The sequence below is a fragment of the Candoia aspera genome, chromosome 18 (assembly GCF_035149785.1).
Source record: "Candoia aspera isolate rCanAsp1 chromosome 18, rCanAsp1.hap2, whole genome shotgun sequence".
In the NCBI taxonomy this organism is placed as follows: Eukaryota; Metazoa; Chordata; class Lepidosauria; order Squamata; family Boidae; genus Candoia; species Candoia aspera.
The window spans coordinates 9,978,781-10,005,845 of NC_086170.1; the positions used below are offsets into that span (position 1 = coordinate 9,978,781).

General features: G+C 57.2%; 3 protein-coding genes across 3 annotated transcripts in view; 2 read left to right on the plus strand and 1 right to left on the minus strand.

The window, feature by feature from the left end:
- The window catches only part of LOC134507016 (ATP-dependent RNA helicase DDX19B), a 445,506-nt gene that overhangs the window by 299,961 nt on the left and 118,480 nt on the right, over nt 1-27,065 (minus strand). The window lies entirely within an intron of this gene.
- TMEM51 (transmembrane protein 51) lies at nt 1,846-4,382 on the plus strand. The gene is made up of 2 exons (XM_063317451.1): nt 1,846-2,494; nt 3,942-4,382. Exons 1-2 carry the CDS (start codon nt 2,142-2,144, stop codon nt 4,357-4,359), a joined length of 771 nt encoding a protein of 256 aa, XP_063173521.1. The 5' UTR covers nt 1,846-2,141; the 3' UTR covers nt 4,360-4,382.
- FHAD1 (forkhead associated phosphopeptide binding domain 1) lies at nt 6,992-27,009 on the plus strand. The gene is made up of 27 exons (XM_063317705.1): nt 6,992-7,121; nt 8,245-8,451; nt 9,223-9,499; nt 9,749-9,813; nt 11,732-11,962; nt 12,123-12,246; nt 13,164-13,294; nt 15,291-15,356; nt 15,904-16,008; nt 16,652-16,759; nt 17,050-17,124; nt 17,417-17,569; nt 17,887-18,363; nt 18,635-18,874; nt 18,964-19,083; nt 19,229-19,336; nt 20,051-20,140; nt 20,306-20,534; nt 21,371-21,595; nt 21,880-22,039; nt 22,813-22,945; nt 23,537-23,765; nt 24,477-24,598; nt 24,759-24,854; nt 25,092-25,312; nt 26,260-26,425; nt 26,770-27,009. Exons 1-27 carry the CDS (start codon nt 7,026-7,028, stop codon nt 27,007-27,009), a joined length of 4,494 nt encoding a protein of 1,497 aa, XP_063173775.1. The 5' UTR covers nt 6,992-7,025.

The window sequence follows — 27,065 nt, forward strand, 5'->3', positions numbered from 1 at the left end:
AAACAAATGGTTGTAAGTTGAGGACCACCTGTATTCCATGGGGATGGGGATAAAGCCAGTGGTCGGTGAGGCCAGGGCCCGAAGAAGGAAGGGCGCACACATTTCTGTCCTTGCACCCAGCAGCAGAAAAGGGGAAACTGCTCTTCGTTGACGTCTAAACTCATTGCTGACGAGGATTGTGAGAGTCGGCCAGAGCAAGACCTGCATTTGGCCCACTTGCACCAGGGGCCCTGCAACTTGGCCACTTGAAGACGTGTGGACTTCAACTCACAGAATGGCTGGCTGGGGAATTCTGGGAGTGGACGTCCACGCGTCTTCAAGTGGCCAAGGCTGAGAAACGCTGCTCTAAAATGATGGCAGATTTGAAGATCCCCGAAGCAAGAAACGAAGCTCACACCCACCCCCACCCATCTAGTCCTGAGCTGGGAAAGAGAAACACGGTCTTCACGGCGGAGACGTGATGACGCTCTTTTTACCTTCCTGCTTGGCTCCAGGCGGATTTGGCGGAGCCACAGAATCCAGCCGCTCGGAGCTGTCCTAAACGTGCGCCCATTCCATTTGCTTGCAAAACAGCCTCGCCTCGCCTCGCTCTGGGATCTTGATCGACTTGCGCCTTTTCAGGCAGGGCAGGGCTCCGTTCTGCTTCTCCCTCCCTAGTCATCTGCCCTCGTGGGTGGGTGTGCACCTGTGTGTTTAACATTTTATTTAATTCTGCTTCCTTGCTTTCTCCTCTCTGCCTTCGAGACTCACCAGGAACGTGTGCAGAAGCAGCACAGCACCCCACCCGTTTTGCAGCCGCGGTGTGTGTGTGTGTGTGTGTGGATTTGACGAGGGCCATCTCCATTACGCCCTTCCAGGCTCCTGTTTCAGGATGGACCTGACTTGACATGTTCTTTGCAGGTGGCGGGGGGAGCGTTTCTAGGTTGAAACTTCCACTTACGTTAAGCAAAAGAGTAAAAATATTTGGGAAGTTAGTCCTGGTGGTTTACTCCATCAGTTAGTCTTCAAAGCTGTCCCTTAATTCAGGCTATCTCAAGCAATTGATCTCCAGCTGTGCTGGACTGCAGTTCCCATCCTCCATAACGATGGGAGCCATAATCCAAGACCCCCCAATCGGAGAAAAGGTGACGCTCAGGTTCCCTTGAGTTGGACCCCTGCTTGTGGCTTTGTGGACATGGCCACACAGCTCGCCTTTGCCTACAGGTGGTCCTCGCTTAACAACCATTCATTTAGTAATGGTTTGGACTTACAACAGTGCTGGAAAAGCTGACTTGGGGTCCTCACACTTACGACTGTTGCAGCGTCCCTGCCATCACGTGATCACAATTTGAGCGCTTGGCAACTGGTTCACATTTATGACCATTGCAGCATCCTGTGGTCATGTGATTGCCATGTTCAGCCTTCCCGGCTGGGATCTGGCAAGCAAAATCAATGGGGAACTGTGATTTGCTTAATGCCTGCAGTGATTCACTTAACAAATGCCGCAAGACAGGTCATAAAATCAGATTGGATTCACTTACTGACTGCTTCACTTAGCAACCAAAATTCCAGTCCCAATTGTGGTTGTTAAGCAAGGACTACCTGTATTTCCAGGCTGTTTTTCCATTTCCTTGGGATTTCATGGTGGTCTCCTATCCAGCTATTATGCACAACACACACACACCTGCCTTTTTCCAAGCCCAGGCAGGACATCCAGGGCTGCCACTTGCTAATGAAAGAAATCTACCCAAAAAAAGGAAGCTTCCCTGATGCTCCCCTCCCAAAAGCAGAATTAGGAATTGTGATGATTCCCAGGACTCATATTAGAAAATGAGAGGAATCCTTTGTCATTCGGGACAACTGGATTCTAAACATTGGGGAGGTTTCTGCAGAGAAGTGACTTGTACATCCAGAAGGACTGGGATAATTTTGTTTCTCTGAATGTTAGCTCCTTCAAGTCAACAGGCCAAATGTTAATTTCTGTAGAAATTTTCTTCTGCACCCCTGGAATATCTTTCATCTGAATTTGACCCAAATTCCTTCTTTTCTCCAGATCCCCTTTTCCCACGCGGATCCTCTGAGCGAACCCAGCCTGGGGCCTTCACCAACGGAGGAGGAAGGGATCCACTAGATTTCCCCTGAGAGTCCAGGGGGCGTCGGGGATGGCCCAGTCCAGGTCCAGCGGCTCCCACTATGCCCTGACGGCCATTGGGCTGGGAATGCTGGTCCTCGGAGTCGTCATGGCTGTCTGGAACCTGGTCCCAGGCTTCGGCCTCAGCACCAAGCCTCCCCTGGCCAGCAGCCCCCACCACAACGAGACGGAGATCCACAAAGGAGTCTTGCACCGGAACAAGACCTTCTCGGTGGCCTACGTGTTGGTTGGGGCTGGGGTCCTGCTGCTGCTCTTCTCGATCTGCCTGACCGTCCGGGACAGGAGGAAGAGGGGGCACTGCGAGGAGGACGTCATCCAGATACGCCCACAGCCCTCGGTCGAGCGGCCTCCCCCGGAGGACAGGTGAGCAGGGGCGGTGCAGGAAGGAGGGCCATTTTCTGGCCACCTGGGTTTGAGGAACGAGGCCCCGTACCAGCCAGCCTGCTGTGCCGTTCCCTGGAGTTTCTTTTAAACCCCAATTCCTGGTGTGCACATCGTGGCCACGTGCATGGGGCGTAACGAAGTTAAATCCCGATTGCCCCCGCCTCCTGCGGCCATGCGGGCGAGCCCAAGAACTTGTCCAAGGAAGTCCAAGTCCTCCCCAGCGCAGACTTCCTCGCCGTGCCTGGCTGTAGCTTAGCGTCCTTGAACCTTTGCACGGATCTGGAGGCCCTGGTCTGCTCTCAGCACAGATAAGCGGAGCGTTAGGGCTCAGCTCAGCCTGTGCTGGGACTGGCTTGAAACATGATTTGCAATACCAAGGTAAGTAGACCAAGGGCTCCTTCAGAAGCTGTGGTTTGCCTAATTGTGGGGCCAGGTTCCCACAACCTCAGGCAGCCCTCCCCAGCAACTAGAGCTGTGACTTCGGGTCCTGGGGGAGATCCCAGGAGGTAGATCCAAAGAGCAGGGGTCACACCAAGCTGCAAGCTGTGGTCTATAACCTAAACCCTAGGGGCACCCCAAACAAGCCTCATAACATCTGAGCGTGCAGCCAGTGAATTCCCCCGTTGCATCAAGCCATCGCTTTTAAACATGGTTGGTAGAACAAGCCACAGCTTCTTGGTTTAGTGCAGCCTTTCTCAACCTTCTGACCCTGGAGGAGCCCTTGAAATATTTTCCAGGCCTCGGGGAACCCCTACACACTCAGGCTGAAATATAGGCCAGAAGTTACAAGATTATTATATTCGTTTCACGCATTGGCCTGGATAAATGCATGAACAGTGTTCTTAAACTGAACATAAAGAATGAAACTTGCCTCTTTAATGTGAAGTTGCCCAAATCGTGATCTCCCAGGGAACCCCAAGTGACCTCTCGCAGAACCCTAGGGGTCCACCGAACCCTGGTTGGGAAACCCTGGTTTAGAGGTATCACAGAGCCTTCGATCCCCTTCTACAGACCCTTCTGGCCACGTTCCCAAGCTGCGCCAGGCCAAAAGTGAACAATTAAGCCTTAACCCAGATGTGGGCAGGTCCTGTTTTCACAGCCTGGAGCAATGAGGGAGACACACAGCACCCCCCCTGGGGGGGGGCTGCAACCTGCCAGGAAATTGCCCTTGATTACCTGCTCTTTGCTGGGGCGGGTGGGGTGTGTGTGTGTGTGTGCAAGTGAGAGCCAAGCGTTAATTGTAACTCTCTCCACTGATCGCTTGTGTGTTGCTATGTTTAACCTTGGCTTTTGATGTCATGTGTGCATTTGTTCCGAGCCTTAAATGCATTTTAAAGGGGGGGGGGTAAGAAATGTTTGAAGGGGAGAGGCCCAAATCTGAGGGTTGGCCCCCCTGAGCAGTCACCTCTCCCTCTCCTGCCTGCAGCCAAGAAGAGGACGAACAGAGCCTCTCTCGCTACTACGTGCCCAGCTACGAGGAGGTGGTCAACGGGGTCTACCCGGGCAGCAGGGTGCCTGCTGAGCCCGGTGCCCGCATCAGCGTCTCTCTTCCCTCTTATGAGTCTCTGACGGGCCTGGAGGACAACCTCCCCACCAGACCCGCCACGGCGGCAGGGGCGGCCCCCGGACCTGGCGGGGAGCGCCCCCTCACCAGACAGAGCTCCCGGCTGAGCAAACGGCTGAAGCCCTTGAAAGTGCGCAGGATCAAGTCCGAGAAGCTGCACCTGAAGAACCTCCACCTAGGGGGAACCCCTCCCGACCGGGTCACGATTGAGCCGCTCACGCCCCCTCCGCAGTACGATGAGATCTCCCCCAAGCTTCCTGATCCCCGGGCGGAGCCGTGAAGCCATTCGGGGGACACTTTGCGGGAAACACTAGGAAGCACGTGGTTTCTTGGGGGGGCGGGTTCCCAGCTGCAGGCTTTCAAACTGAGCCGGAAGACCACCTCCCACTCCTGCGTGGTTTCCCAACAGGACCGGGGTCAACTCCGAAGGAAATGGGTGGGTGCGCCTCTGAGCGCCAGCATGGCGCAGAATGCGTCTGTGGTCTTTTTTCTAAGCATTATCACCACCCCTCGTGATGCTGGTAGGAACCTGGCCCATCCAGGACTCTGGAAATTCCCTTTTTTTCCCCCCCTCTCTCGGTTTAACTTCATTCCAATGCAGTGGATGCAAAGTTTGGGAAGGTGGCCTAACCCCGTGTCTGGAAACTCAGCTCAATGTGGGGGGCGGTGGCTGTTTGATACCATCTTAGCAATATGAACCCTTTTTGGTATGGTGTGTTTGTGTGTGCGTGCATATATGTGTATTTTCTAAATTATGGAATTTTTATATATCTGTTCAGTAATTGCCACCCACCCCAGACTAGCACTCCAGTTTGGCTCGCTCACTGTGCTAATTTTTAATTTCGTGTGGCAGTTGCCATTTGATGGGAAGTGGGTTTCGGACACAACCTCATTTTTTGCCAGACGTGGATTTTAGGCGACGTGAAGAAAACACCGGTGCCTTACGGCCTGTTCCGCCATGCAGAGATAAAACATTGCAACGGCCAAAGAACTTCTGAACTCTCTGGATGCTGCTGCAACCGAATATCAGGATCCTTTGCAAGCCCCGAGAATGTATCCACCTGGGGAGGGGGCTCCTCGGTCCGTCCTCCGCCTGTTCCTCTTTGGTTTTGCAGCTGCTGAACTCAAATGTGAATCTGACTTTTCCAAGAGTGTGTAACTTTTTTAGGTTGGAATGGGGAAGCTGTGAGACAAAGCCCTTTTTTAAAAAAGAGGAAAATAAATGGGTGAGATCTGCGCTGCTTGCTTGCGTTCGTCAAGGCAGCTGTTGATATCCATTTTCCAGCTGTGGTGGTTTTGGCGGGGTGGATTTTGCCCCCCAGGGTTGCTCGGGGGAATGCTGGCTTGGTTTCGAGGGGGGAGCAGGGTCTCTTGGGGGCCGGATGCAGCACCCCCAACTGGGGGAGGAGTGGGCTCCAAGTCTCTCTCTGGGGGGCCCGCTCCTTGGCAAAAGGTGCCCTGGAGGGCGTTGCCGGGAAACTGTGGCTTAATGCAGGGCTTCTTAATCGCAGCCCCTTTAAGGTGGGTGGCCTTCAACTCCCAGAATTCCCCAGCCAGCGTGTTTTCCAATGGATGGACTTCAACTCCCAGGATTCACGCTTGAAGCCCGCTGGCTGGGGAATTCTGGGAGTTGGAGTCCGCCCGTCCTAAAGGGGCCGAGGTTGAGCCCCCGTGGCTCCGCGGAGCGAGCGGGCGGGCGGTGCGGGAGCTGCGCGTGCGCCAAACGGCGGGCCGCGCCCGGTTTCCTTGGGGACGGGGCTCCCCGGCCCCGCCTCGGCGCGCGAGAACTCGGTTGCCGTAGAGACGGGGCGTTGACGCGGAGCCTCCCGCTCCTTCCGGCGGAAGGGCGTGGCCTAGCCCGGTTGCCATGGGCACGACTCCGCTTGGCGGGAGGCGGGTCAGCGCCTCGGCGGGCCCGCACTGGCGGCGCTTGGGATGCCCGCGGTGAGTGTCCGCGTTCCTCTTCGGGGGAGGGGGGGCCGCGCGAGCGGGGGGGGCCGCTGGGCCGCAGCCGGGGAACACTTGTAGTCCGCCCTTCAGCGCCGGAAAGAGGCACGTGTCCCGGGGGGCTTCCCCAGGGGCCCCCGGCCCGCCCCGCCCCGCCGCCGTCGGGGGCTGCCCTGGCGGGCTGGCTGATTGGGGCGGAGGCGGAGCGACGTCGGATTCCGTTCCTGGCCCGCCCCCTCCGCCGTTGGGGGCCCTGAGGAGTCGGGGGGCCTCCCCGCCGGCTCCTCGGGCCCAAGGCCGGGCCCCCCCGGCCCTGCGGGGGCAGGTGAGCCGCGCTGCCCGCCCGCCCGCCCGCCCGCCCGCCTGCTGGCCGAGGGAGGGGCAGCCCGCCAGGCGGCGGAGGGCAGGCCCCTGGCATCTCGAGAGCCCCCCGGCCCCGGGTCCCCGCCGGGGAACGAGCGCTTCCGCGTCGGAGGGGGAGTCCGCGCTTCCCTGGGTCGGTTTCCCCGCCCTGGGGGTGCCCTGCGGGTGACCCCCGGGCAGTGCGTCCCGGCCCTCCGGGGGCGGGGCACGCAGAGCGCCCGCCGGTTATTTCGGAAGCACCGCCGCGGCATCCTGACCGACCGGCCGACCCCGCCCTTTCCAGCCTGGTGCCCGCCAAAGGCGTTGGGCGGCGCTCCCGTCGTTCCCCTTGGGCCAGGCTGGCGGGGGCGTGCGGAAGCCGCGAGCCGAGGCCTTCTGGAGGGGGCTCGACGAGGAGGGCGGCCGACCCGCGCTCCCAGTGAAGCCGGCAGAGCTCTCCGGGGCGAACGAACTAAGGGTTTCAGGGCCTTCTCGTTCCCGGGGCGGCTTTTAGTGAGCAGCCCTGAGGGTCGTCGAATCGGAGGGCTGCCTTTGCCGTCGCGAGGGCGCCTCGCGTAGCTGTGCCCACCCCCCGACCCCCCCACCCCCCCAGATACTCAGGCCGCGCTTCCTCGCATCGGTTGTCCCGCAGAGAGAATGAAGGCGTTCCTAAGGAGTTCGGAGGGCATCTTGGCACTGAGGCCAAAGATAACCACGATAGGAAGGCACGATGATTCGGACGTCGTTCTTAAGGTAAAGGCACGAATGTTCTGGGCGTGAGATTGGTCATGACGTGTGACCCCTGGTGGGCGCTGGAGGCCCCGGCCCACCGCCCCTCTCCCACCCCTCTGCATCTGTTCAAACTTGGAGGGAAACTTGGAATCTCAGAATTGGAAGAGACGCTTTGTGCTAAGCCAGCTCTGTGTTAAACTCTGAGCATAAAAGGCGGAGACTTGGAGGGCTGGCTAGTCCGAAACCGATCGTGGGTGGGCCAGGTTTCGCGGAGGGAGTTGCCCTTTCAGCCACCCTGTGTGCTTGCGCCTTGGGTGCAGCATCTCCTGGTTGAGGTCCGAGGTCTACCAGGCTGGCAGTTCCTAACTGCTGCTGATTTGTACTTCTAAATCCAGACTCACCCGCAGGTGTTCTGTGCCGATGCTTGCTGGTTCCGGTAAGCTCTTGAACCTGTCTAAAAAAGCAGATGTGTGTGTGTGTTAGATCTGCTAAATGATCCAGCCCCCCTGCTAATGCTGACATTCTTCAAATTTTGTGTCTCGGGTGCCTCACAGTGGAAGTGAGATATTAAACGGTCACATCCTCGCTTCGGATGTTGGAACATGGTATCTGTTGACTTCCAAAATTAATGGGTGTGTGAGAAATCTTCTGTGGTTGCCAAATCTTGAAAGTTCTCATGCGGGATCTCATTTTAAAGCGCTTTTACTTTTTTAAAGTCTGATTTTAATTTTGGGGTGACCACAGCCTACCCAAACCTCACATGATGGCATCTCTATCCCCAACTCCTGACTTCCTAAGGAAGTCCAGCAATAACCCAAGTATCTTTAGGGCCAGTTAAGGACTGCAGATTCAACAAATGCTGATTAAATCTAATTCTGGGGACAAGCTCCTATTCACAAAATTGTTGGCTTTAAGCTGTTTATTTGGCAGGGAGTAAACAAGTGATTGATTTCAGTCATATTTTTTTACACCCAAACTCATCTACGGGAACCAAATGGAAAGGGGGGTGCGTAGCCCGAGGTGCTACAGAGAGAGCTTCCCCTTCAAGAGGCCGTTTTTTTTCTCCTGCCCCTCTGGGTGATGTTGTGTTTTGTTTGCGCTCTGAATGCTGAAAAATAAAATTAATTAAAAAGCAGCCCTTCAGTCTGCAGGGTTGGAAGACCACCACGCAGCCATCGAGTTCAGCGACGCCGAGCACAGCTTCATTCTTCGGGACTTCAACACAGGCAGCGGCACCTTTGTGAACGACTGCCATATCCAGAACGTGGCCGTGAAGGTGGGCCCAGGAGACGTCCTGCGCTTCGGCTCCAGCGGGCCAGCCTTTGAGCTGGTGCAGGACAATCTACTTCAGGTAAAGAGGGTGCCGTCGATTTGGGACAGCCGTGGAGCCTTGGGGCCATGGGAACCCACATCTAGAGGGGAAGTTAATGTCTGTCTCGGTCCCTGCCAGCTGTCAGGAGGAAACAGAGGGCAGTCTTGGCCCAAACAAGGGGATTTTCTGCCTGTTTCTTTCCCTCCCCCAGAAGGCCCGGCTGGCAGGGCTGCTGCTGGGGCTTCTGCAAGCTGAAGCCCCTGTTTCTGGAATCCACTCAGGTGGAGGAAGCCTCCTCAGAGCCTGTTTCTCCCCTTGAAGCCCGGTCTTCGCTAGATGCATCGGCCTTTTTCTGCGCGTAACACCGGGGAGAGGCGGATTCGAATTCCCACAGAGCGTGAAGCTGACTAGCTGGGGTTTTCAGAGCGAATCGGTCATCGGCCATGCGGGAGAGGGAGAGGGCCAGACTCAGGGTTCCCCGAGTGTCCTCCTGCCCCATGGCCAGGACCCCCAAGGGCCAGCCTCTCTCCCCACCCCTCAAGAGGGCTGGCGGCCGAAGAGGTCAGGGAATTGCTGGAGCAGGACCATACCGGATGCCAGGGGGTCCCTCCCTCCTCCTGCCACGCGATGCCATGTTGACTTGGCGGTAGCGAGGAGAAGCTCCCCTCCCCAGTCTCGACTTTTGCTCCCGGAGGTTAAGCTGCCCCTTTACAGTCCCACCTCTCTTGCTTGCTCAAGTGCATCTGGGTCCCAGGGAAAGGGTTTGGGGCCAACAAGTTTCCTCCCATAGCATGGACTCTCCTCTGGCAGGTGCCGTGTCCCTTGGTGAATCGGCGCATTGCCTGGCCAGGTCAAATCCAGGTGGTTACGGAGACAGGCTCCCCTCCAGCGGCAGGTGCAGCTTCCCAGTTTCCATTGCTGCCATCTCCACAGTCCCCACCCACCAACCCTGGCTGGCCCTACGCCACAAGTGGGATGTCGCCTCACCGCCCCCTCAAGAAGAGGCCCGGGAGTGCCTGGGGCAGGACCATCACCTCCTCCGCCTTCTCTCCTGATGCTTCCGGCCGCCCTCCAGGCACCCTCACAGGTACAGGGAGACCGGGCAGGGCTGGGCAGCCTGGGACTGCTGAGCCTGCCCTGATGGTCCGAGCCTGCCCTGATGGTCCGGCTGCTCTTTTCCCTGCCCCTTCCCAGAGAGTGGAAACACGGCCTGAAGTTTGGAGCTGAGATTCCTTAAAAAATTGTGACCCCTTGTCACCGGGTGGGAGAGATGCCCTCTGTGCCAGTGGGCTGCCTAGATGAGTGTCGGCTTCTTTTCCATTCTGTTCTCTTCCAGGAAATGGAGCCCTTCCTGGCCCTCTAGCCATCAGCCTCCCAGGGGATGCACTCCTCAAAGAGAAGGTGAGGTGCCTGCCTTTTTTGCCCTTCCCCGGCCGGATGATCTCCAGGGAGCCCAGAAGGGCAGCACCAAGCTGAGCTGGGCATTCCTTGGTGGGGGGCCTTGATTCTCTCCCCTGAAATAGCCCCTTCCTCAAAGAGGGACCTGGAGCCCTTGATGTTCCACGAGGGTGGAGGCTGGAGGACTACAGGACCTGCCGGTCTCTGTATCTGGAGGCCGCCGCCAAGGTGGAGAAGACCCACCCCAGTCAGGCTGCCCTGGTTTTTGCATGGAGGCTGCGTGGTTCTAAATGGGGAGGAACAGGCTCAATGCAGCCCTGACAAGATTGCGGGGCTGTTTGGGGATGTTCCTCTGCTTCCCTGAATGGGGTTGCATTTCCCCTTTCGGGACCGGTGCGCAATTGGGGTATTCCTGGACGACAGCTTCTGCTCGAGGAACAGGTGGCCGCTGTGGCCAAGAAGTCCTTTGCACAAATGCAATTGTGGCTGTGCCTGGCCGGGAGGCCCTTCAGACATTCACTCCCACCTTGATCCCCTCGCGTTTGGACTACCACAATGTGCCCTCCATGGGGCTGTCCTTGGAGACCGCTCAGAAGCTGCAGCTGGTCCAAAAGGCAGCAGCACGGGCAGTTATGGGCATGCCACGGGGTGCCCACGTAGTGCCTCTGCTGCGTGAGCTGCCCTGGTTACCCATAGGCTTCCAGGTGCAATTCACGGGGCTGCTCTAGAACCTGGAAAGCCCTTACTGGAGGGCCCGTCTGTCTCCTGTAACTTCTGCTTGTCCCGTTCGATCCCATTGATTAAATGGTGTCATCTGAGGGGACCCACGACGCAAGCCTTCTCCAGCCTTGCGCCTGCCCTTGGAATGACATCCCCTGGAGAGTTGCATGGTCCTCACCCTGACTTCGTTGAATTCAGCCCTTGGAACCCAGCACTTCCCCCAGGCCTCGGCTGGAGGTGGGATGATTGGTTCGTGAGGCCTGTGCCTTTTTTCCAGACGTTTGTTTTTTCTATTGCTTGTATTCTATTGCCTTCAATGTATACTGTTTGCTACCCAGTGTCACAATGGGATCAGCGGGCTATATTTTCAATAAAGGACAACAAAATAAGTAAGTTGGATGGAAGATATTTGTGCCTCTCTCCAACCTCCCCCCCACTAAAACAAAATTCAAGCTGGTCCTACAGCTTTTTAGCTAAATAACTGAAGTAGAGAATAGCATGGATAGGAAGGAGAACGATAGCCAGAGAGACCATCAGCATCAAAAATTCTCATTTAAAAAAACTCATCCGGGAATCCAAACCACAGGCAAGATCGATGGACTTGAAAAGGGAGGCTTTAGCCCTGCAACAACTTGTGGTTAGAGAGGGAGAGACAGCGGGCTTCCTCCAGAAAGCTGTTCGAGGGCAGGCCTAAGAAAACAGCATCAGCAGCGGAGAGGGATGGAGAAGCAGCATAAATCATTCAGGAGGGATAAGCAATCCTTTCTGAAGTGGAGCAGATGGAAATGTAGAAAACAGGAGCTGAGGAGTGGGCGATGGCCGAGGCGGGGCTGGGCAGAGCGTTCCCACGGAAGTGGGACTGCCAGAAACGTCCTTTTCTCCACAGATGCCCCCTGCTCAGGCCGGGCCTTTTGGAAAGACGGTTAGACTTTGGGCAGGCCGGCATAAGGGTGGGCAGTCCCTTGGGAACCCAGGTTCCCAGCCTAGACGTCCTTCTGAAACAAAGCTGGCAGTTTGCGCGGCGTACGTGTTTCCCCCCTTGTGCGATTCTTAGCTCCTGGTTTCGTAAGGAAGTTAACTGGATTAACCATCAGTACCTTCGTGGAAGAATCTAGCTTGAAGTTTCTGACGGGAGAAGGAGAAAACGAAAGCGGTCGCCTTCCCCGGCTGAAGTTCCAAGCCGCTCTTCCCCTCTGTACAGGAGGAGACCATTCTGAAACTGGGGGATGAAATCAACCGTCTGTCCGCCTTTGAAAGCGAGTGCGGCCGCAAAGACGCGCTGATCACAGAGCTTCGGCGCGAGATTTCGGGGATGACCGAGAAGGTGACGGCCACCCTTGCCAAGAAGGAGGCCGCGTTTCAACAGGAGCTGGCCAGCCTCGACAAAGACGCAGATGCCAAGGCCGAAGAGATCAGAAGCTTGAAGGAACAGGTCTGGGGGGGGACTGTTCTTTGTGGGGTTCTCACACCGGTCGTTCTAATGCGTGCGCCAGACGTGCCTTTGTTTGCAGGCGGTGCAAACGCTTCCTTCAAGCTAAGCGGACGGGAACCGCTCACGTCTCTCTTTTCCGCCCTTGTGTCTTTCCTCCCAGGTTACCAGCCTGCAAAAAAACACCAGCGAAGTCTTGTACCACTCCCTCTCGGAACGAGACCTGCAGATCGCACACTGGAAGCAGGAGCATGAGGTGCTGAAGAAGAGCTCTTCCCTCACCTCAGGTATCTGTGGCCCATTCGGCCCCCGACCTTCTTATTCATCCCCCTCCTCCTCCAGGCACCTTCCAAGAAACTTAAAAGCGCCCCTCTGGCCACTACACCAGGCACGTGACTATCGAATGAACACGCCCTTTCCTGCCTGAAAACAGGAGGAAAACCATCCATCCATCCATTCATTCATTCATCACATTTATATAGCTGCCCATCTCACGGAAGTGACTCTGGGCGATATACAGTACAACAGACAGTAAACGTTAAACGTTAAAAAATGCACCCTAATAAAAACTATATTATGATTGTTCACCGCCCAGTCACTTGTCTGAGATGGGCAGCTATAGAAATTGAGTTAAATAAATAAATATTGTTTGAGAAGACTAGGAGAAAGCGCCTTTGATATTACATGCAGTACAGCCGCCTCACCACAGAGCGGGCGCCAGACGTAACTCCTCGGCAGATGGGACCCGCAGCATGCCCCTTCTGCTGGACCTGTGTGGCCGCCAGTCTTAGGCCATCGTGCCGTAGTTGTGCCATCGGAGGAGACTCTGGGGGTTGCAAAAGTGGGGAGGCGGCGTGGCCTGGAATTTGAGCCCCCTCCCCGTGAAGAAGGCACATCATCCCAGAGCAGTGCTGTGTTGAAGAAGAGGGGGGCTGCCCCGTGTGCCAATGGTATTCTGATTTCATACAGTATAGACTTCCTTGGTAGTAGTTTTCGGTCAGAATGCAAAACAGAAATCTAATTAAATAAACAGATCCCTGATATTTGCTGCGTTTTCTTTCCAGACATGTTTAACAAGGAATGTTCCCCCCCCTTCCTCCTTTGCAGAGCTTACCATCTCCCCACTCCGCACCCCCTTAGCTCCTTCCCACAGCTGGCAGGAGATTTAGCACCTGCTTTGAACTTCCTTTGCCGCTTCCTACAGGGCTGGTGACCAGTTTGCAGAAAGATGTGGTTACGAAGGAGCAGAGGATACAGCAGTTAAGGATGGACATGGATAAGCTGAGGCAAGAAAGCCAGGAGAAGGACGACCAGCTTGCCTATATTTCTGCCCAGGTCAGTGCTTCCATTTTTCTAACACGGCTCATATGGATTCCATAAATCCAACTGGATTCCCTTGGTTTTGCCTGCCATGCCGAGTATGGGAGTTTCATGGCTGATCTGTGTGTCCCTTTCTGGAACGGTTCCCTTTCTCTGTAGGCCTCCTATCCTGGCTGGGGGCCCTCAGGGCCAATGTTGCTGGTCAGATCACTCTGGGAAATCTGGTGTGGGAGGCAGTTCCAGTCTGCTTAGGTGGGACCGCTGTCCTGCCCTGCCAAGGCCTTTCTTTCGTGCTGCGTAGGCTCTCTCACACACCCCCGCCTTTCTTGTCTGGTCGCCTCCCGTTTTTCTTTTCCAAGAAATAAATTCTATTGGCAAGTTTTATCCAGTCGCTTGTCCCCCGATTTAAAACACAATATAATCAAAGCCAGTTTGCAAAGAGGGACTGAAATCATTTTCCTTTTCCAGCTGTTAAAATTCTGGAAGGGTTTTTTTTGCTGCCTAGCATTGGGAATAGAAATACAGGTTAGAGATGAGGCAACATAAAATTGACATATCAAGGGGTCTACAGAAAAACAAATTTAGTAAGGACACAGAGATAACTAAATCTTTACTAGTGAAACAACTGATTTTAACTTAAGTTTGGATTAACAAATAAGTAGGACTTAATAGTAAGCTATAGCAGTTTGTAGATAAACCTTATTTGCACAAAAAAAAATTATGCATTTGTTCATGTTATGCATTTATGTGTTCTCTGGTATTATTTTAATTGGAGTTCTATACATTTATTTGCATTATCTTGCTCTCTTCTTTATTATCCTTTTGAAAACTTTTATTATAACGGAAGTAACGCAAAAAGGATTCCTGAAAAAAATTGGTGGCTGTTTCCAAGATATCTTTTTGAGGACACAAAAGGAGAAGTATGTCTGGTTCTGTAAAAGCCTTTCCTGGTGGCTGAGATTGTAGGCTGAAACTCTGGCTAGCTGGCATTCTGAGCACCTCTGGAGCCGGCCAGTTGCGTAAAATGCTTGTATGCTGGAAAGTTTTTTGTGACATTTTAAAAAATGGGTACGTCCTAACAGCCAGGAACCACGCTGAGACGAGGAGCAGGTCTCTAGTGTTTATTACCGCTACATAAGACAGAATCCTAACAAACTGAAGAAGCGTGGGAAAAACCCAGACAGATAAACCCCGAAAGTCAAGGCGGGTCTGATCTGTGTCTCTTTGAATGGCTGCTCAAATTCTCTCTACTACGCATGCGTTTTCCCCCTGGATAGAGGCCCCCTCCTGCTCGCCATCAGTACTCATGACAGGGTGTGCAGGCAGTAATCAGTTGTCTGTGCTGATGTTTGTCAAGGGACGTGCAAAATTGCACAGAGGGTGTATCCAGAGCTAGAAACTGATTGGGAACCTGCTAGCTTTATTTGCAAGGCCGTTTAATGGTGCCTCCCTGAAAAAATCAAAGCAATATATTCAGAATCATACGTCAGCCAGATTAAGCACTCGGGCAGATAAGCCTTTCACCAAGAGACTTGGTCTCCCATAGAATGACTCCTTTATAGATGAAAAAGGAGAACTTCCTCTTAAAAGCCACAGATTATTGTCCCACTAACGGCCAGGGCACGACAAAATCCCCACGTCTCCCTGAAGCACCAAGCCAGGTCTAACCACCACGGAAGGGCTCGGGAATAAAAAAAGAAAGGGGAAGTATTAAAAAAGAGGCTGAAAGCAGACCAGAAGGAACAGCAGGCCAGCAGAGTTTGGAAGCGGGCCGGCAGTCGTTGCGATAAGATGCTCCATAGGTGGAGAACCTGTGGAGTCATGGTGGCAGACTGTCTTCATGGGGCGGGGGGTCCCTAGCAGTTCTGGCCTGATACTTGCATTTTTGGGGAGGCGCCTGTAAAAATGCTTATGGAGAAATTCCAGTCGTGCCATCCGATTTTTAGGAATGACCCTGTGCAAGTGTAGATAATGCTGACACCACCTCTCCCTCGGTTGCTGTTCTTTCCAGTGCTCTAGAATTAAAGCTGAAGCCAAGCGGGAGCTCAGGGAAAGAGACATAAGTGCCTGTCAGACCGTGAGTCAGCCTTCAGTTTCTGCTTCTGTGCCCGGTTACAGGGAGTGGGTTGCGTTAAAAAACAGAGCCTCCGGCACGAGAGGGCAGCGCATCTTCGCTCCTCTTGGGAATGATGCTCTTTAGAACAGATGCCTACAGATACTTGAGGCTGGTTTTGGATTTCTTTTTCCAGCCGAGGGCAGCTGAGTACACTCAGACATGAGGCTGGTTTTTGTTTTGTTTTGTTTTGTTTTTGAGGGCTTACCTCCTTAGCTTAGAGGTTTTCTTTATTATAGGTTCGCAAACACGCATGCTGTCTGTTCTTCCTGTCTACCGCCCTAATCTTCCCGTTACCAAAGCTGAAATCGGGTCTTAACGACAACTAACCCCGTTATTGTTTTGAGATATGTCCTGCATGGGGGGGAAGCTGCGAGTTTTGGGGCCACTGGAACTTCCTAATTTTGCCTGGCCTAGAAAAGCTCTCCTCGCCCCCTCCTTGCATGCAGATTGAGTCCCTAGCCGGCAAGGCCAGCCTGGTTCCCCACAGTTGATCCCGTCTCCTTTGCAGCGGATCACGGAGCTGGAGCTGCAGGCCAGTCAGTCCAAGGAAGAAATCAAAAGGCGCTGCGCGGAGCAGGAGACCTTGACCGGAAGGCTGGCGGAAGCGACAAAGGTAAACAGGCAAAGGGCTGTTCTGGTCCTCGAGGATGGCTGCCGGGTCTGAGAAGGGGGGCGCGAATGCACGATGACCGTGAGAGTGAGCGCAGATCCTTCTTGGCCCTCCCATCAGAGTGTTGCCCTGAAAGGTTGGCGGAGAAACCCCGCCAAGCACGCTTCCACCAGGCCTCGGTTTCCCGAATGTGCTCCATCAGAGCCCGCCTGTCCCCAGAAGCGGCTCTCGGGCCCTTCCCGTCTCCCAGCCCACCAGCCGACGGCGAAAGGGCTCCCGCCCAGAACGGCCTTTCTGTCCAGAGACAGGTCCGCGGCCTGGGACCCGCTCCCCTGCTGAGGAAAGGAGAGTCTCGGTGGGGCTGCCACCTTCCCAAAGAGAACGCGATGGCCAGAAGAGCTGCTGCGGGGTGGGTGGAGTGGCCTGGAGTTTGGGGAAAGGCCCTGCCGCCCTCCCCCATGCAGCTCCAGCCTTTTTGAAAACGTAACTGCCGGGGACAGCGTCCCGTGCCAAACGGCTCCGCACAGCGTCTTTCAGCATCCGCCTGCCTGCCCCAACCTGCGGCCCTCCGGGCCCACTGGGATTGCTGGCATTGGGGTCCCATCTGCACAGCCCGGCCTCACGCTTCCCACCTTCCTGGTTCCAGGCCCAAGGGGAGCTGAGGAAGGAGGCGGAGAGGCGCTCCCAGCAGGTGCAAGAGCTGGGCCGCCGAGAGCGTCTCCTGCGCTCCGAGATGGAGCAGACGGCCGCTCAGGTACTCTGGGGCTGCCTGGAGAGCCTTGTGGACTGGCTCACCTGCCCACCCCCATGGGGGTGTTCCCCAGGGCATAAGGAGCCCCTTGCCCGCCCACCTGGCCGGGGGGGCAGGTGGCACTCAGAAGAAGCCCTAGCCCCTGCCCCCTCCCTGGGTTCTGCCTGGGTCTGTGTGATGCGTCCGACTCTAAGCCGACCCGATGCAGGGGAGGGTGCGTCTCCAGCCAGGCTGATTCTGCCAGTGGGGGGCAGGGGGCACTTCATTCTGCCCTCTAACTTTTCTGCTCTCAGGCGCAGCGGTTCCGGAACCAGGTCTCAAAAGCCCTTTTCCCTGAACTTCCTGAGGAACCGCTAGCTGATCAGCAGGTAATAGCCTCGCCTTTTAGGCTGGGGTGTCCCCATTTGCGCCAAGTCCCTCTCCGGCCACATGCAGGCGGCAGGGCCAGGGAGGCTGACGGCCTGGCACCCTGCTTTGGGCCTAAACCTTCAGACCTTTTTTCCCATCGAGGATGGGGCTGCACTCAAAAGACAGGCAGGCAGACCATGGGTTGCCATGGGAAGCTGCTGCCAGGAAGGAAAACCTAAATCCTGCTGATACGCAAGATCGGGGCCGTCTCTTTGGTCTTTCTGTAACCCTCTCTCCCCCCACCCCCACCAGATTGTCGAGGAAATAGATCGACTGCAGGCAGCCAAGGAGGAATCCGATCAGAAGGAGGAGGCACTGAGGAAGGAAGGGCAGATCCAGGCCTTGGAAATGGAGAAGCTCTCTTCCGACCTTGCCCTGCTGAAGAAGTCCCTCGATGGAGCTCAGGTATCCTCTTCCCCCAGGGTCTTCAGAGACCGGCCCTTTGTGGGGATTTCCATTGGCAAGAACTCTCGGCTGGGCTGCGGGCTGGCGCTCCCCTTTCTGCTCTTCGCAGCAGGCAGGACTTTAGCCTCCTCCCCCGGGGCAGAGGCGGCACCTGCTTGCTGCACCATGGTGCTTGTCCCTGGAGGGGCAACATGGATGGAGGGGGTTCCTCTCCCCAGAATTCCTCACAAAGCACGGAGATAACAAGAGCTGTCACGAGGCGCAGGCATTCACACCACAACCATTCAGAGAGCCCCCCCCCCCCAATTCTTGGCCAGGGTGTCTTGAAGGGTTCTTACTGCAGCCACCACTTGAAGGAGGAGATCGGCCGCCTCCAGCGCCTGGCCCCCTCGGCCCCCCAGGCTTCAGAAATCCAAGCCTCCTTGACCCGGATCCTCCACCACGTGCTGAGCTGGGTGGAAGCGATGGAGTCTCTGCTCCGAGACGTGGGCGCCGACACCTCAGCTGGTGAAACAGGTTCTTATCGCCACCTTTCTGGCCGAGCCGTCGCTGCCCTGCCAATGAACTGGGCCGCGTGGCCCGGAAGGCTGAGATCCAGGCTGTGGAAAGCAAGCCGTGGCCCGCGGGGCCAGCGTCCTCCAGGACTGGGCAGGGAGGAGTCCCCTGGTGGGTGGCACAGGGCCAAGCGGCAGCCGGCTGTGGCAGAGCTGGGCATCCAAGCGGCAGCGGGCAGACTGCCCCGCACACCAGAAGGGGTGGGCAGCGCTTTTGGCCGCGTTTTGGCCGGAGTGGTGGTATGCCTGGGTGCCCGTTTTGCCACTTGAAGTCTTCTCAGTTCTTCCAACCCCTAAAAGCCCAGGAAGAATACATAGGTGGGTGGCACGTCCCTACCCTGGGCAGGGGCCAGGCGAGCTGAATTGCAGAGCGTCTTCCGTCACTGACGTTCATCCCGAATGTGGCTTCGTGTGTTGGCGTGTGGACCTAAGAGGAACGCCTTGGACATTATCCGGAATTAAACTCTACCTAAGGCGGCGGCCTCTTCCAGGCTGGGTGTTCTCCGGACAGAGACTCCCAGAATTCTTGGCAGTGGCCGTGCTTGGCCCAGAGTTCTGGGAACTGAGGTCCGCACAGCCCCAGCGTTTCCAGTCTCAGGGAGACTGCTCCAGGGAGCGGGCGGCATTCGCGGGCCCTCCTGGCTGCCAAGCCTCACCCCTGCTCCCCTCCTCTCTGCCAGGGATGGCCGCCTACGTGAAGAGGCTGCTGGACCAACACCGCAGCGTTACGGGGCAGGTCCAGGCCTTGCAGGTAAAAGGTGCTCCTTCGGAGTAGGGCTCCCGTCGTCCGGCCAATCCTTCCCCCCCGGCCAGTCTGAGAGTGCAGCTTTTTCACTCTAGAATCAGCTACGGGTGGCGGAGGAGTCTCGGCATTCGACCCTGCAGGAAAAGCAGCAGCTGGAGGAGGAGATCCAGGCCAAAGAAAGGAAGATTCACGAGGAAGGGAAGCAACAGAAGGAGGTGGGTTGGAGGGGCCACGCTGAAGGCCCTGATTCTGTGCCAAGCCAGAAGCGGGGAGCCTTACCCCGTGGGCAGCTCTGGCAGCTTCCGGGTCTCCATCCGTCGCTTGAGGGACGGTCACAGGAGAGGGTCCCCTTTCCCCCAGGTTCTGGCGATGATGGCCGCCCTGGAAGAGGCCAAGCTACGAGGAGCCCTGGAGGAAGAGAGGAAGAGGGTCCAGGAGTTGGAGGCTCAAGTGAAGGAACTCTCCGAGGTGGGTAGAGGCGTGGCCTCTTCACGCCCTTCCGTCGCCAGCCAAAGACCATGCGCAGGCGAGGAAGCAGGGACAGGTGCCCCGGCGGTGGGGGAGGCGGCCTCTGATCCCGGCCTCCTCTGTGCCCTGGGCAGCCCAAAGCAGCAAGGCTGCTGACAAGCCACGTTGGCAGCCGCCTCGGTCCGGCTCATCGGCAAGAGAGGCCCCGTCGGGTTCCTGGCTGGTTCGGCCGGCCAGCGGCTGTCGAGTCCGTGTGCCTGGTGACCAAGGGCCAAAATTAACCCACACCGCTGGGTGTCTGCACAATTACACTGCTTAAGGCAGCCCATCGGGCATCGGAAAGAACGTCGCTTTGTGTTCCCTTACGTGTTGCAGACGTTGTGGGTGGAAATAGACCGGCAGCAGCGTGCAGATCGCCCTCGGTAGCAGGCGGGTGCCTTCAGGGGGCCCCGCGGCATCTTGGGCTCCAGCGTGAAAGCGTAACGTCAGGCAGCCGTGGACAACGGGCGCGGTGCAGGAGGGGAGACGCACTACGTTTCACTGTTGTTGTAGTCCGCCAGCACCTTCAGCTGGGCCTCTCTAATCCGCACCCTTCAGCGCTCGATGCCTTGCGGCTGTTTTTTAAAACTCTGGCCAGCCACCAAAGACCTGCCCGCCACAGAGGGAAGCGTGGCCCGCTCTGCTCACCTCATTCCCCCCCCCCCCGCCTTGTAGGTGATTGAGCAAGGAGCCAACCTGGAGGGGGCTTTACACGCCGAGCTCAACAGGAGTCTGGAGGCTCTGAAAGCAGCCAAGAGCAGAACGGTAATTGGGGAGGGGGGAGGCCTCCTCTCCGCTCGGCGGCCAGAAGCCCCCGGCTCAGCCTGGCCCCTGGCAGGACCCCGGGCTTTTCCCGTGGTGCTTTGGCGGGAGGGTGGCGCAGCCCACAGGAGGCTGACCACAGCGCCCCTCCGCTTCTCCCTCTGCCAGGCGGTGGCTGAAGAGAAGCTGGCAGTCTTGGAGGGGCAGCTGAGGAGCCTGGGAAGGGAGGCCGAGGCGCTGAAGCAGAAGCACCGGGAGGAGGTCTCAGAGTACCAGGAGCAGGTCAAGCAGCACGCCCGGACCATCGTGGACCTGGAGGAGAGGCTCACGGCAGCGGCTGCCCAGCAGGGGAAGGGGGACGGCGTGTCCGAGCAGCTAGGTCAGTGCCCCTTCCCTGGCCAGTGATGGGCATCTTAAAAGGTTCACCCAGCTGGCTCTGACAGTCCATGGGCTTGGTGGGTGGGGCTATGCAAATGAGCCAGCCCTTGGATCTCTTAGGTGGGAGGAGCCAGTCGTAGCTGCTTCCGAGGAATGGGGGGGCTGCAGACCTTTCTTCGCAGGCTGGCAGCAGATGCCACTCTGGCTGCAGGGGGTTTATCCGTCCTGGCCACGTTTGCTCCGTGGAAGGGAGAGGCAGGGAACAGCCCTCTCTCCACTGCAGCGGGTCAGAGTCACCTAGCTGAACAAAGAAGCATCCAGGGAATTTGGAAACAATCCTAAAAAGTTGTTCCATGAACTCAAGAACGTTTGGGGAGGGGCATCTTTTGCTAATCCTCACCTTCCGCGGAGCTGACAGAGCCAAGCAGTGGTTTCAGTGAATTCCCTTTCCAGTACCCGATCTCAGTACCCTTTCCAGAGCTTCGAGCTCATCCTGATGGAAAGATCAAAGTGACTTTCTCAGAAACGGATGTTTTCTCTACCCCAGGTTGTTTTCCACATCCCTCTGCAATTTCTTTTTCCTTCCAGAAGCAAAGGAGGATGCTTGCAAGCCGTTACCTGCCTCCCAAGAGCTGTTACAGTTTCACACTTTCCTGAAGTGAGTGGAATATCTTGCTAGTCGCATAGCAAAACCGGGAGCCAGAAGTGTAAGAAATGGGAAAGATGTGCTTGGGGAGAATTTCAGTGAGGGGGGCGATCCAGACTCCCATGCGTGGGCAGCTGAAGTTGGGAATAGACCGAGAAGCCCTTCCCGGCACATTTCTGTAATGCCGATCTGCCTCGGTCTTCACCCAGATTGGCAGGAGATTATGCTTTCTTCCTGGGATGGTGACATTTCCATGAATCAAACCCTGTCACTGAAATTGGATTCTGCTGTTCTCTTAAAGTCATTTTTTGTTCCCATCCACTTTAGGGAAGAACTTGTGGCCGCAAAGCAGGAGATCCAGGCCAACCAGGCTGTCATTTCAGAGTTAAAGAAGGAACTTTCCAAGGCGAGAGCCACGATGTCCGACGTGATCGGTTTGTGAAACGTGTGTCTCCTGGACACACGTTTTTAACGTCTTCCACCCAGACAGCCCGGTAGCTGCCTTTTTTGCACGCGCCCAACCGGAAATCAGGATTCGGAGGAGCCCAGTTAGAAAACCAGGGCGTAACGGGTGCCGATAAAATTTGGTCAACCGCAGCCCCCAGAGGCCACCCCGAACTGCAGCCCAGCAGCACAGCATAGCTCACAGGTGTGTCCCTTTGGATGTGTGGGGTGAAGCTCTGAGGACTAATGAAGCCCCCAAATTTCCTCTCGGCAGGAGAACTCAGCGAGAAGCAGAAAGCAGAGCTGGAGGAAAAGCGAAGCCTCGCGCAGAGCCAGGCCCGAGAACTCGGCCACCTCCAGGAGAAGCTGTCGGAGACGTCCACGCTGCTGGGCCAGAAGGAGACAAGCCTCCAAGCCGCCACCGAGGAGCTCAGGTGAGGCGGCCTCCCCAAGATCATATCCCCCGATGCTTGGGGGGCTGCAAACTGTTCACTTCTGTGCTGAAACAAGCCTCCAGACGCACGTGTTAAATCTCCAGAATGCTTACTCCATCTGATTCAAATGGAAACGCAAAATTAGACCAAAAACGTCACCTCACTTCCTCAGGCGGCCCCGTTGCAGCCCCAGTGGAATCTGGGGGGAAAAAAATCACTGAGGGACCCACGGTCCTTGGAGCAAAAAAGGGTTTCCCCGTTATGGGATGGCAAGGGTGTCTCCCACTGCTCCTGTGGAGTCCCTGGAGTTAGTTTACAGGGCTGCCTGCTAAGAAAATGCTTGCAAACACCGCTTTTTGGAAGAGGGAGGAGCCGGCATGCCTGGGGCATCTCCCCACCGAAGGACTTGATTTTCTGTCCGTTGATGTGAACGATCCCCAGAGGGGGACGGGGCTCCGGCTGCAGTTCCTTCAGTGGAATTGCCAAGCCAGGAGAACGGCTCCAAACTGCACGAATAGGCCTCGTAGGGGGAGGTTCCTTTGGCCCCAGGTCACTGGTCGATGCCGGGTTTGTCGGTCAGGTTCCCACAGTACGCTTAACCAGCTTGGTCAAAGCTCACGCCTCTCCTTCCACGCAGCATGAGCCAATGAGGTTGATGGGGCAGGGTCAGCAAAGGTCTTGAGGCGTGGCGTGTGAGAGGGCACAGCCCACGCCTCGGCCTCCTGCATCCATTGTTCCCCGCCTTCCGCTACGCGTTCTCGTGTCCGGTGCAGGAAGGCCAGAGAGAAGATGAAAGAGCTGCTGAGGGAGGCAGAGGAGAAGGCCTCAGAGCTGGCGGCGGTCGTGCAGCACAAGGGCGTTCAGACGAGGGCCCCCCCACAGGACGACGCCCCACCTGCTGCAAAGGCAAGTGGGACGCCGAAGGGAGCACCCAGGACCCGGGGAGGGCGTCTGGCTCACCGGGCGCTGGTGACCACAACTACTGGATGTCCCTGGCCGCAGGAGCCATGATGACCAGCAAATGATTTTGTCACACACAGCGTTTTGTACCTGCTAATTGTTGCTATCGTTGCTGGTGAGGGATTGGGATGCTCCTGGCCCTTCTGGCCTTCGCTCCTTCTGGCCTTTGCCCTTGCTCCTGGCCCTTCTGGCCTTTGAGAGAGTGGTTCCCCCTGGCCAGGAGCGACGGGATCTTCCGTGGAAATGTGGCTGGGCCAGTGATTTTGAAAAGAAAATGTCCCAGCTGTTTGGAGCTACAGCGCCTGTGCTTCTGTGCTGCCGGCTTTGCTGGTTGAAGCCAAGTGCGGTTTGAAGTGCATGAAGCACTCATCCCCAGCAAGGACCTTGGTTAACCTCTGGGGATGCAGGAGACAGAACCCTGTGAAATTTGGGAAAGGAAGAGACAGGAACGGAGCACAGCAGATGTTGGCCCAACGGTGGGCTGACGGAGCTGCTTCCCTGCCGAAAAGGGTGGGTGCCCCTCGGCCCAAAACGCAGGCTGCCCGCTTGCCCGAGGAAGATCCCTCGGTGCTTCCTGGCTCACGAGCAGCAGTGCGTGCTGAGCGTCTGGCGTCGCTTCGCTTGCAGGATCCACCCCTCTTGTGCCTGGCTGACCTGGGAGCGCGATGCAAAGGCTCGCGCCACGACGAGACCATCCGCCGCCAGAAAGAGACCCTGGCCGAGCTGAGAAAGAGGATCAGGAAGCTGGAAAAGGGGCTTCCTCCGGGTGAGTTGGGGCTCGATGCAGACGGGTGCGGGTGAGTGATTGCGTGCTCCCCTTTTCTGAGATAAGGCCGAGGGCAGGAAGAGAGATGCTCTCTTGGGTGGGGTGCCCAGGACCGCACAGTAAGGAACAAACGGAGGAGAAAAAGCGTTGAACGGAACCACGTTTAGGTTTAAAATAAGTGATCGGTGACTTTTCCTCTTTGGTCCCGTTAACGGTTGCAGTTTGGAGCCTGCTTTTAGGGGGACCCCGGGCAAAACCGTGACCCCGGGGTCTGTCTCCTGCCGGTGGAGCGCTTCCCCGCCAGCTGGAAGGCGCAGGCACCATCAGGGCCGTGCTTCCTCCGGCACCCGCTGTGCCTCCCCTCTGTGGGAGGAGTCCCGAGTGGGGCCGGTGCTCCTCCTCAGGCAGGAGGGGAGGACGGCTGGGTTGCCAAACCAAGGGTTTCCCGGGATGCCGAGAGAACGAGAAACGGTGCAGCGGCTCTCTGTGGCGGCTTGGCCTCTGGCGCCCGAGGTCCGGTTTGTGCTTCCTGGGATTCTCCTGGTCTGATCAGATCCACCCTTCTCAAAAGTTAAGAACTCAGGAGCCCAGCAAAAGTGGGCTCGGGCCCTGAAGCACCGTTCCACTTAGACGCGGAGACCCCCGAGTGGCAGGTGGGGCCGCCTGAGGCGGGCGTTGCGTTGAACCGTGCCACATCTCCCCTTCCTTTAGACTCTGACGCGAAAAACTCAGAGCCGCTTCTCGTCCTCAGAAAATTGCCAGCGGAGAGGGGCGAGCTGACAAGGGAGAAGGACCAGGCCGTGGCGCCGATGGTCGCAAGGGATGCCCGTGAGGTAAGCCGGACCCCCTGGGGCGTCCTGACGATCTGCTCCTTGAGGAAGCTGGCAGGGTAGAGTTTTTAGAAAAGGGCCCCGTCTTCGAGCCGCGGCTCCAGACGCTTGTGGCGCAGGGCAGGTGCTTCAGACGCTCTCGCTGTGCTTCCTTTCCTCGGAGCCTCCCCGCGGTGTCTCCGTCCTCGAGCCCAACGTGACTGTGGAGAGGACCGCAAAGCTGGAGATGGCTGATGCGCTGGACCTCAGCGAGAACCTGGTAGGGGAACGATGGGGGGCTGGCTTGGACGCAGGAGGGAAGGCTCGGTCGGGCCCGAGGACGGGCAGTGGAAGCGTCCCCCTCGAATGTACCCAGCACCCACCGGCGTGGCCCTTCCCGATAGCCACAGGCGCCAGGCTTAGCTTTGTGGGTTTGGCAGGCGTTTAAAATCAAAGCCTGCGGCCGAGGGCCCGGCACAACCTCTGACTCAACTGCCCCCCGCCCTTCCCACCCCAGTACTTCGGCTTTGTCCGGGGCCTCTCCAGCCTGATGGGCCTGGAGGAGCTGATGGGCTCGCGGACCCTCAAGCACCTGCCCCAGGCTGAGCGGGAGAAGGTGAGCCTGCTGCGGCAGAAAGACCTGGAGCTGCTGCTGGACAGGATTGGCAAGCTGAAGAGCCGCCTGGAGAGGAAGGAGTCCCTGCTGAAGGAGTACGAGGGGGACATCGGGCATTTCAGGTACAATGAGCTGTATGGCCCCTGGGGGCCGGAGGGGGCAGTCAGGGCGGAGGGAGCTGGGCACGAGAGGAAGGGCCCAGAGTCTGAAACGAGGCGGCCGCTTTGGGCAAAACGACCAGGGTGATCCCGAGGAGACAGAACTTCTGAGAAGGGGGTACAAAGTACAGTGCTGACGAGTAAGGCAGAGAAGTCCTCAGAATGCAGGATTTATGTACAAGCTTTGCTGTTTAGAATTAACTGCAAAACAGGCTCTGCTTGGTAGGCAAAATTACACAGTTTTCAACGGATGCCACTTTCCTTGGGTTTCTGGGCACCGTGCAGGAGTTCTGCCCAATAAAGGACCACCCCCTTCCCTTTGACCTTTAGGCTGCGTGGTCCTCATCAGGTGCCTTAGGACCGAGAGGGGCCAGGTAGGCGGGGGGAGGCAGGGCCTTCTCAGCAGTGGCTCCTCCTCTGCACAGCTCCCTCCCAGCTGCTTTGGATGGGCTCCCCAACCCCTTCCACGCTTCTGGGCTGTGAGGATCACACCTGACGCTTTTCTCGCTCTGCAGCGGTTGCAGCTTTTCTTTCCTCGGTCTCATTCTATGTCTGACATAGCCACACGTGCCAGACTGGCAGTGGGGGCAGTGAATGGCTGGGCAGGCTCCCTTTTGGGCCAGGACAGGGCGCTGAGCCTGCTCCCCTTCCAAGCTTCCAGTGGGGGCATTTCCCCTCTCACTTGGCTCACTCTGGGCAGGAGAGGAAGGGGTCTGGGGTTTCAGGGGGCCCTGGACACCCTGGGGATGAAAACCCTCAGCCGCACTGCTTGATGGGCGGGCTGGTCCTTTCCTTGGGAGCCAAGTGTGGGCAGCTGATAGACGGCGGCAGCGGTGGGGGTGTTTCCAGGCCCTTTTGGGCCACCGCAGAGTTTCCGGGGAAGAGCTCCAAGTCCCCCTCATCCCACGCAGGAGCAACAGGCAGGCCCTGCAGGCCTGCCAGTCCAGGATGGCCCGGTTGGCAGACCAGGTCTACCGAGAGGTAGAAGAAAAGGCCCTGCTGAAGGAGGCTCTGGAGAGGATGCGGCTGCAGCTGAACCAGGAGAAGAGGCTGAACCAGGCCCTGAAGAAGCCGAAGGTAGGAGCCGCCTGGAACCAGCCAAGGCAATAACAAACCAGGTGTCCCACTCAGACTGCTGCGTTCAGCTGGGTTGTGCCGCGTCGTGCAAGCCTCTCCCTCCTCCCTGGGAAGGGAAGGGGCTGTGTGGGGGGTTCACGTGGGCCTCGCCACCTCCAAACTCGAAGGGCCACAGCCATTCCAGGATGAGGAACGCTGGGCTTTGATAGTACTGTGGGGAAGCCAGGTCGGGGCGGACAGGTGTAAGAGTTGACATCGTCAGTGCCAAAAGCAGGAAGTTTTGGGTTCCATGATGGACCTCCCAACACTGTGCGGTCGGACTCCTCTGGGTGTTAAATTCCCAGGTTTGGCCTCGGCTCCTCCTGGCCCAGAAGCCACCTCCTGACTCCCAGGCTCGGTCTGCGCAGCCTCCGGGGCACATCTCAGCCAGGCACAGCTCTGGGCACCCCCAGTGCCTGCGGCTAGGGACACACAGCACCCAGAGCCCGGCCAGGGAGCCCACGCGCAGGCCCACGGCCACGGCTTCACAGGGGGCTCAGCTGGCTGAGCCAGCCACTCCGTCCCCCTCTTGTGGCCCATCCTGACCCTCTGGGTGAAGCAGCCGCTGGATTCCAAGCCACAGTCCACAGATCACACTAAT